The 10181-nt window shown below is 41.0% G+C and overlaps 1 protein-coding gene across 6 annotated transcripts in view; it reads right to left on the minus strand.

Annotated features, from left to right (window-relative positions):
• ap3d1 (adaptor related protein complex 3 subunit delta 1) overlaps positions 1 to 10181 on the minus strand; it is a 28251-nt gene that overhangs the window by 15568 nt on the left and 2502 nt on the right. For 3 of the 6 annotated variants that reach the window (XM_034704503.1, XM_034704484.1, XM_034704465.1), the window contains exons 2-18: positions 8061 to 8156; positions 7170 to 7250; positions 6480 to 6560; positions 6261 to 6368; positions 5950 to 6079; positions 5246 to 5385; positions 4766 to 4839; positions 4592 to 4641; positions 4324 to 4373; positions 3981 to 4029; positions 2274 to 2419; positions 1897 to 2045; positions 1541 to 1771; positions 826 to 1057; positions 542 to 687; positions 259 to 400; positions 22 to 33 (exon numbers count right to left, since the gene is read on the minus strand). In XM_034704503.1, the coding sequence (XP_034560394.1) occupies positions 22 to 33; positions 259 to 400; positions 542 to 687; positions 826 to 1057; positions 1541 to 1771; positions 1897 to 2045; positions 2274 to 2419; positions 3981 to 4029; positions 4324 to 4373; positions 4592 to 4641; positions 4766 to 4839; positions 5246 to 5385; positions 5950 to 6079; positions 6261 to 6368; positions 6480 to 6560; positions 7170 to 7250; positions 8061 to 8156 (1917 nt within the window). The remainder of the gene's footprint in view (positions 1 to 21; positions 34 to 258; positions 401 to 541; positions 688 to 825; positions 1058 to 1540; positions 1772 to 1896; positions 2046 to 2273; positions 2420 to 3980; positions 4030 to 4323; positions 4374 to 4591; positions 4642 to 4765; positions 4840 to 5245; positions 5386 to 5949; positions 6080 to 6260; positions 6369 to 6479; positions 6561 to 7169; positions 7251 to 8060; positions 8157 to 10181) is intronic. The other 3 variants (XM_034704513.1, XM_034704493.1, XM_034704474.1) reach the window with 1 other exon arrangement.

Genomic DNA, 10181 nt, shown 5'->3' on the forward strand with positions numbered 1-10181 from the left:
TGGTGTGGTATAAATACATACATGTTGATTCAGCTGACACGATAACATGCAAATGAAGACAAGAAAATGGTTTAATGTTACAAACAAAGCTGAAACAATCAAAAAACGTTCTTCAGGATATCTTCAAATAATTCAAATGTATGAATAGTGATCCCTTTTGATATACATCACTGTGCTCATTCATTCATTAAGACTATTCATGAAATAGTACTGCTTGTTCAATTCAGCTATGTTGCAATTAATTGTCAACCAGCTCACCCTTGCCAGCTCCTTCTCATCCACTTCTGTGTGGCGGGGGCGGGAGTGTTTGGGCTCCTCCTTGGTAAAAATAGCCTTGGGCTGCTCGTCCTCAGACTCACTTTCAGATGGAGGCTCATTGATCCATGCATCCAAGTCCAGACTGCACAAACAAAACAAGATCATGCTTCATTTGTCACAGAGACACTTATCATAGATTCAGAATAGCATGACCAAATGCTCTTGTTTATGTGATACTACGTATTAATGTTGTGATGTTATTAACTGCTGTTGCAAAACTCACCCTTCAGGAACAGGCACTTTCTTCTGTGCCTTGGGGGCCACAGGGTTCAGCTCTCCAGCAAACAGAGCGTTGACCTCTTCTGCTACTTCTACATCCTTCTGCTGCAGTTTCTGTATGTACTTGACCAGCTGCAGGATGCAAGATGCCTGAGGACATGACAGAAGGTAAGGAAGATACAGTGATTCACACAGGTATGCACCAGATTTATGGATAGCACCTTGGGAGGTACATGTTAGCAAAGTAGGCATCTACTTTATTAGATCTTATAGATAATTCTGTCTTACCCTTTCCTGCACCTCCAGGTTGGCGCTCTGGACAAACAGCGGCAGTCTGTCTATCATCAGCTGGCTGGTTTCCTGGGCTGTTGTGCTGTCAGTGTTGCCCTCCTGGCTCTTCAGCACAGTAGCAAACAGCTTGGCAGCATTCTGCACATACACTGCTTGGATGTGGCCTGGCAGGGTGGCCACCTTTGGTCGCAACATGGCCTCAAGTGTCTGCATTGGGTTCTCCAAATGCCTAAGAAAAAAAAGAGGATCATTAAAATACATTTCTGATAGAACACTAGATTAAAACACGGCATCAATGCAAAATCAAGGATGACACTGATGTGATATTTCATTATAATCCAAGCACTGAAATTGTGAGGTTACTTTTGACAAGTTAAAAGATAACACAAGTGACGCATGTTAGCAGTGAGGAAGTGGGAGATTCTGATGAGTGTCTATCAGTCTGATCAGTCTGCCAAGGGAAGGGCAGGCTTGTACAAGAATGATTGTTACATAGAGCTGCAGTCACTGGATACCTTATAGTCAAAGCAGTCATACATTTTTCATGCATGATTGCCGAATTACAGTTAACCGTCCCTATTGTGTACAAAATGGCAAAAGAATTGTGTTGGACAGCGGTTTCACTTCCTTCTAATGCTCATGACTTTTTTTGTACGTTTAAGGTTTTACTTGTGTGTATTAGTTTGCATCACAGTGAGATCAATCAACCTACTCAGAGAATTCACCGCAGATCCAGGCTGCAGCATACAACACTTCACAGATGCCCTTTCGCTGCACATTGCCTGTCAACAGGTGGGCGTTGTCCAGCAGAGTGGCCATCTGGGCAACAGCAAAGACCCGGATGGCTTTGACTCGAATAGCAACATCCAGCATCTGAGAGGCGATGAGGTGGCCGTGCCGTGTGCCCTCTAATCGGGTCAGCTCCACCAGGATACTGATGTACCTGCCAAGCAGACACAAAGAGATTCAGATGAAAATAATGCTTCAGTGTGAAAATTAACATCAAAGAAACGAGGTGGGATGCATACTATGAGGGAGATTTTGAGGGAAGAAGGCTATGACACTGACCATTCAAAATTTGTGATGTACTGGTAGTTGCTCTGGCTGCAGATGTCGATAATCTTTGTGAGCAGTTCGTCTCTGTAGGTGGTTCCTTCTGCTTTGTCGACATGCAGCATCAGCTTCTTTACTATCTCCATCAAGTTCTTCTTGGAGACCTGGAGGGTGGATAGGCGTTCAGTTAGCGTTACGTTTAAATTACCACCCAGATTTAAGGAATTAACACCACCTGCTGCCAGTGAAAGTGGCAGAGAACCCAATTACACATAAAAAATCAGGGAATGCATCATCACTTCAAGTGAAAATTAAAAGACTCACAAGTCAATGGCTGCTGATGTTTAAAGAAAACTAATCAATGAGTAAAACCAACTATATTCACTTCATACCATGCCGTAGAGCAGGTCCAGAGCTCTCAGGCGGATGGACTCGTCCTTGTCATCCAGACACTGAAGGATGAGGTCTTTATGAGACTGCACTGACTTTGGGTGGGTCTTCAGGATCTTTGACATGGCCAGCAGGCCCAGGTACTTCACTGGGAAATCATACACACATGGCCTTAGTACATTTACGAACAGACTCTCACTGCACCCTACTAAAAAAAGCTACATCTTCTTATATCTTGTATCACCTAAACTGAGTCTCAGTAATGATGTATGTTTAAACGGACTGTCCTTATTTGATCGTGAATGCAGTAACAGTATCTACAACTTCTGGATATACATAAGTAGCTTTTTTTGGACTCATGGGTTCATACTTGAAAATATGTTAAACTACACTTCCCTACACCTTCCCTGCATCAGGTCAAGTATAATAAACAGAAAATATTAATAACTTAATACAATTTCATCAAATTACTGATGTGTGACCTTGCCTGGGATCATTTCCAAAAGAAAGATATGAAAATAAAAGACTAAATATCACAAAAGGAAAGGAACACAGAACATATATGACGATGGAAAGGACACACAAACATTCACACGGTACATCACACACACACTGGACACAGTAGTTTTGTTTTGCCTTCTCCTCTGTTGTTTTCCTGGCAGCTCTTCCCGCTCGCCAAGCAGACTTTTTAAAGATTCAGAAATCTGCTGAATCACACGCTTCTGTCCGTCAAAGAATCTGGCAGAGACAAATGCTTCTCAGGTTCTTGGATCAATAAGTGTGTGCGTGAGGTCAGGCTGGTCACTGAAGTGCATACATTGCAGAAATGACCGGGGACAAGACCTGAGGGCAGATGCTGCACACAAAAACACAGCCTCCGAATCTGGCTCTGCTGTGGGAAAGTGATGGCAGCAGTTGCAGCAGCATATAATGCATCTAAACAATAAATCAATGGTGATTATTCTATTTTAGTGGACTGCATTTCATTGAGTGCACTTACCATGCTGCTGCTTTCACATCAACTCTTTTGCCATGTTATCATGATTCAACTTAACTTGCTCTAACTTTACTCCCTTAAAAATGTGATGGGATTTCAACATGGCTTCTTCTTCTTTACCCTGTGTTTTTATTGCTCTGTCAGCCTCAGATTTGTTTTACTTTACTGATTTCATCAGCAAAGCATCTTCGGAATCAAGGAAAGGTCTGATTGTTCACTTACTTCCTCATCATGTATTGGAATGTGTCACATCAAAAGGATGACTTTAAGAGGCATGGTAAAAGGATAAACAAAACCTGAAACCACAAGTTCACACTCTGTTCTATTAACACCAGCATTCTACAGTCTACACCAAACACAACTATCTATCTACGGGTGTCCAGATAACTCGAAAGTCTGGATTTAGTACACTCGGCTCCACTTGGATGTGTGCAGGAGTGTGTATTTACTGAGCTACGCCTCATGTTTGAGAAAAACCAACAGGGAAACTTTTTCCCAGCTCAGGCTGAATCAACAAATGAGGAAGATGTGACTTAAGTGAACTGGCATTCTAAGCAGGCCAGCTAATTAAGAGTGAGAAGGTAATAATGTTCGAGTTATCCAGAGTCAGGGGCTCTATGGTGTTGTCGTCTACAAGGGCGGACTGTTCCACAGTCAGAAACACACAGACAATGAGAAAATGACACACTGCAGGCATTGACAGAGGGCTCACAGTTCTGGTCCGAGTCTTCTATCAGGATTCGCAGTTTCTGCACACAGAGCTGAAAGAGAGAAAGAGAGCAAGAGAAAAAGGAGGGGAGACATTAACACCGCTGAAAACCTTTCCACCACCAGTTCCAGTTTTGATGTATAAGCACATGTCAAAGAACTTCAATGAGAAAATATTAAAGTGGGGGAGATGGGGCCTATTTAAGATATCTATGTCCTGGTGGCCTGTCTGATAGCTGCTGTGTCTCTGGTGAAAGCATGCATCGTGCTTCAACTGGAGTGGAAAGGGTTATGATCAACATCTGACCGCAAGAAAGTGCAGGTGGATAATACGAATTCATCCTTACCTGGATACTAGCACTGTGGTTAGGCATCCCAGAGGACAAGGAAATCAACACTGCAAGATGGGACAGAGACGCAGTTAGAACTGACTGAGGAGGAATTACTATGTGGACTAAATGGATTTTGTAAAAAAAAAACTAAAACAGGTGCATTTATGAAGTAAGAAGTTATCTCAAATCCTAAGAACAACATTTAAACCATAGAATTGATATTCTGGCAGTATAATCAATTCTACCATTAACACACACGCTAAATGAGACTGCCAGTACTGACCTGCAATAACAGTGTTGACACATTCATACAGCAGTGACATTGCAGAGGTACTGTAGGAGATGAAGACAGGCAAAGAAGCACACAGAGAGAGAAGATTATCATCAATATTTACCCGGCAGATCAGAATGTTTTTATTACCTTTGATACGTTTATAATGGAGGGATTTAGTCTCACCTGTGGATAAGATTAGTCAGAGGTTCAATTAGCTTCTTCCCCAACCGTGGCTCAAGAGGTGTGAGAGCACCAAACTGTAGAACAAACACGCAAAGTGTCACGACACACAGTTTATATCCTTCCTGTTGTTATGTCCTTCCATTGTTAGGAGTTTAACTGAAACTGTAACTGACTTAGATGTGAATGGAATACTTGAAAAAAAAGAGGTATAGTGCTAGCTATGAAATACACTGTCATGTTGTTTCATTTCACTCTGGTCAGTTTAGGCCTATTCAGGTTGCAAAACTGGTATCAATTCCTTTTTTCGGATGGATTCCTCATGCCTATCATAAAATACTTAAAAAGGTAAAAAAATACAAAAACCCATGACCCCATGGTGCAAAGGAAATAGCTTTGTTGTTTATCTAAAACTGCTTGTGCAATTTTTTTTTTTATCAAAACAATCTTTAAAGGTTGCTTCTCTGTTTCCTGTTGACTCACCAGCTTAATAATCTTAATGAGAACCCAGTTATTAGTAGAGGATGTCATGAGTTTGAAGAAAAGAGGGGCCAGAGACAGGTAGTTCTTGGGATTTCTCCGTGCCAGCTCACAGATAACATTTACTGCCGCAGACTGGACACCTGAAGATGAAAAACACATTCAACAGAATAAAGATCATCAGGGAAACACATAATGGGGAAGAGCAGGGATGCTAGATTTACTTTCACCTTACATCACTTTGAAAAGATCTTTTGAACAACAGTTGAAAGCAGCCTTTCACATCAGAGCCCTTTAGGAATCTCATTCATTAAATAATGGCACACTAACACTTTGACATCACTCATTACATGTCATACAGCCAGATAAACATCCTATTAGATGCTTCTGTCTGTGCAGAAACAGAAAAAGTCCAGTGAATTGTTGCATATTCCCAGACAGTCCTGGCAGGATAACAAATGAGCCTTGCTTAATCTCATATTCTTAGTTACTGAATAATTCATAGGGTTCAGGTGACAGAGAACGTCTGTCCCTGCGAGTACCAGCACAGTCTAACATTTAGCCACCTCAAATAAGGAGAAAGCCTATTTGGCAAAAAGCACGTTCGCAGGGAGAACTAGCAAACAGCCCTCTCTTCTTTCAAAGCTGTGCTGGTGCTGTGGGCACAAGCACACATATAAGACAGAGTGCAGTGTATTTGCTGATACCTGGATCTGGATCCTCCAGTTTCTCCTTGAGCCTGGGGAAAGCAGGCCGCAGGGACTCTGGGTACTTCAAAAACACCTTGTACATGATCAGCACAGCTTTCTTTCTGATGTAGGGTTTCGTGTGAGACATCTAAGGATGGGAGAAAAAAGTTTACACAAGAGGGAGAGATGTGTTCAAACTGTAGCAAAAAAGAACACCTCTTACAGACTGAAGAGTCTCTAGATACACACAGATTCATGGAGAGTTACAAGGTTTGAAAACCGACTGCAGCCAGAAAAATCCATGACGTACAGTGTTCTCCATGACTCACCAGTGTCATGATGTCATTAGCCAGATCCCGAGCCAGGTCAGGGGTCACAAAACAAGAGAGGCCAGTCAGAGCGACACCTGTGTCATACTGGTTCGGACTGCTGAGATCCTGGGAGAGAAAAACAGAGGAGAATTTACCATGAGAGAAAATAAGAAAAGGTTGTCTGACTAATAAATAGAGCAGAATGAATGAAGGGCACAGGTAATAAAAATCACTGACCTTTCGGATCTGATTGGTTGTCAACATGATGACATCAGTGCTCTCATGAAAGCACTGCGAGGCTGCCAGGTAGCCAATCCTCTGTAGGGAGAGAAGCAAATAGAAAGAATGAAGAAATTGGACAGATTGATATCTCTTCACACATTTATGAGTATCATAAAGAATGAGGAGAATAAGGTGAGAGGCATGAGGTTGTTTTCTTGAAAGCCTGCAGTGTATTTGAATATATTTAGAGCTGTTGTTATTTGCTAGTGCTGTATTGTTTCTGTCTTTTTTATAATGCGTTTTTAATTCTGTATGGCTGCTACCTTGGCCCGGTCTCTCTCGTAAAACAAACTTTTAATCTCAGTGGGACTTCTGGGTTTACTAAAAGTTCAATCAAATTTAAAGAACATTTTGCTACATTTTAAATGTGTGATTACATGCTGTTCATTTCAGTACAATGCTACTATTACACAAATCAATTAACCTGCAGTTCTATAGGGATTTACCTCCACAGAACACAAGATTTAACATCAAAATTTCTCGGGCTATTTCTGGGTGAGTAACTGTGAGGAGAATTTAACTTCAATGATGCAGAATAAATCATTTCCTGGTAAATCCACATTTCATTTTAAACTACAGTCTCAACATCATACCCATAGAGACCTGTTTTTTTTCCCCCAAACTCTCGTTATATTCCAGTCATACCTTGTATGTGAACTTGGAGGAGCTCATGACTTCAACGATGTTGAAAGCGGCCCAGCTGACATCATAACCCAGCATCTGAAGCTGTAACACAGAAGAGAAAAGAGACGGGGAGATGTGGTTGAATAAATGGAGGAGAGAGGCTCTGAGCTGTCCCTGTGGTACACACAGAGGCTAAATGATTTGAGCTGAAAGCTCTCGAAGAGCACACCAATACACCAATTGCATGAAACCAGCTAGAAGCTCATTGTTGTGCTCGGATATAAATAGAAACAGTGATTCCATTAGAACAGAAATTGTACACTGTTCTTAATAAATGGAGGCTGCTGGCTATAAGGCCGGACACTGGAACATGTTCACGGAGCCTTGTACCTGTTTTGTGAAAATGTATGAAGTGGTTTCTTACTAATTCAATAATATACAAAGGACAAGCCTGTATGTGGCTACCTTTTACAGTTGCCACAGCCGCCTAGGGATTTCCATTCTATGAATGAACACACAAACTAGCAGTGTATGAAACTGACTGAGACTTTAAAATCATTCCCTGTACAACCAAACCATCTTCTTTGAAAAGACCTTTAACAACCTGAAAAGATGCTTTGATACATGTTTATGTTCAGGGTTACTCGTGTATGAATCAAATTGTATGTGTGCTGTCTTGGTAGTGTCTTGTTTTGTTAATTTTGGGTGTTCAGTACAGAATGGATCACCTTGCTAGTGCTAGTGAGACTTTGGCATTGTGTTTAGTTAAGCAGCCACATAGTCACAGGTGGTCTCTGTGAACCATGCACTGACAGAGTTTGTCTCAGTGTTCATCAGTGCCTCTGTATCAGCTAGAAGTGATAGAAGTGATAGAGTGTCAGTGAATAAGTGGAGGATGTTGAGAGATCTTACGTAGGTGAGCTTGCACACAGCATTGGCTTTGACGGCGATGTTGTCCTGCTTGAGCTCCTGTTTGATCTCATCGATGCATGTGGAGATGTACTTAGCCTGAGGGCAGACAGAGAAAGAAGGACAAACAACAGACACAAGATCAGATTTGGTGGGGAAGTGATATCCGGCGTGGAAGGCAGCTACCAAGCACCAGGAGGAAACTGAGAAAAAATCCTGCTGTGCTTATTGTTGTTGCTATTTAAGACATCATTGTTTTACCAGTCCAAAGTCAAGTCAGGCAACCTCTCAACTTCATCTCTGACGTAATCGCGTCATAGCAGAGGTTTCATCTAGCAATACACTTGTGGCATCAGCAAATAGTCAAAATTATTCTGTAATGGAAGAATAAAAAAAAAATGAGTCAAATTCAAGTCACGTGTTTCTGGTAATGCATCAAAGTTATGCCAAATAATCAAATTCATGACTTGTGACTGATAAAGCCCCACAGCTGTGTGGCCTGGTTTGACTGCTAGAATCCTCAATTTTGAAAGCATGTTCCCAATTTCAGGTGAAATATGGCTCTTGCTTGTTGACTGAGAACATTTTGTACCCTGATGGCCTTTACTGACAGACAGTAGATTGTACCGTTTTTCCTATGATGCCATCATCATCAGTCATGGCCTGATGGCTGCAACAAACATATATACACAGGTGTCAAAAGTTTTCACATTCATTACTCAAGTAGAAGTATAGATACTAGGGTTTAAAAATACTTCTGTAGAAGTTGAACTATCAGCTGAAGCTTTTTACTCAAGTAAAAGTTTAAAAGAACTGGTTTCAAAACTACTTAAAGTATAAAAGTTAAAGTGATGTAAGGGGGAAAAATGCCATTAAGGACAAAAGCTTAGGCTGCGCCACAGGGGCCTAAAGTGCACTACCCCACCTCCCCCCCCAAAAAAAACATTTTTCTGAAGGCCATAATGACTATAATGTTATATTAATATGTTGATGTTGAAATATTTGGGTTGCACCTGTTTCAGTCGCTTTTATGCCCATTGAAATGAACTCAAATTTGTACAATGCAAATACATTAAAGAACCATATATGTGTACTACTGAGCATTAACGTGTTTCATGGAGTGGAAGATATGATGACTAGTTGCCTATAAGTATTGTAATGGTGCAAAAGTCAAACTGTTATCAACAGCCTTTATTAGAATGTAAATGTACATAAGTGGTTTTTTTTCAACGATGACAAGCCAAAGTAAAACTGGAATAACGGGGCTATTTTTAAAATGTAAGGAGTAGAAAGTATACATAATTGCGTGAAACTGTAAGGAGTAGAAGTAAAAAGTCGTCTGAAAAATAATTACTCCACTAAAGTATAGATACCCAAAATTTCTACTTAAGTAAGGTAACAAAGTATTTGTACTTCGGTACTCGACACCTCTGCATATATATCCCAGAATAAAACTGCTCATGCCTAAAAAATATTATCTAATGATTGTACAGTAGTTTCACAGTTCATACACACGGGTTCTTTGATGCTTTTCTGAATTGTAACAAATGAGATTGCCAGGAACCCAAGCTTCTGAATGAATGACTGAAAAAAAAAGCTGTTCCCATAATCCCCACTATACTACCCTAGATTTCTTGAGATAGAGTCAGCAGATGCTGCATTTCATTCAAGAGTGGAGGAATAGCTTAGATACACCTCTAGATAAAGTAATCAGTCAGCCATTGTTAAGAGGAGCAACCTTGCAAAACAAATACATCCACGTATAGCTCTGTAGAGTGAGTGTGTGTGCTGGTCATGTGTGTGCAGTCATGAGACAGCACAGTGACAGGAGGAGGTGGAGGGGTGGGGGCTGAACTCTGCTGCCTGGCAGGGCTGGAAGGATTCAACACATGATCACCAGACACACACGTTACCATCTTGCTCATCCTTCTTCAATGAACAATTCAGAACTCATTCAAATACCTGAAATAGTTGTCAAAAGGCCAACAGGGACAATCTTTCTGCAACTAACGCAGACTAAGCTGGAAGTGAACTCCAAGCCCTGAACTCGTAAAGGCTCAGTGTCAGCTGAGGCTAACCAGAGGTACAACTTTTTACTTTTTTACAACATGTTTCAATGACAAA

The sequence above is a fragment of the Notolabrus celidotus genome, chromosome 2 (genome assembly GCF_009762535.1).
Source record: "Notolabrus celidotus isolate fNotCel1 chromosome 2, fNotCel1.pri, whole genome shotgun sequence".
Taxonomy (NCBI): domain Eukaryota; kingdom Metazoa; phylum Chordata; class Actinopteri; order Labriformes; family Labridae; genus Notolabrus; species Notolabrus celidotus.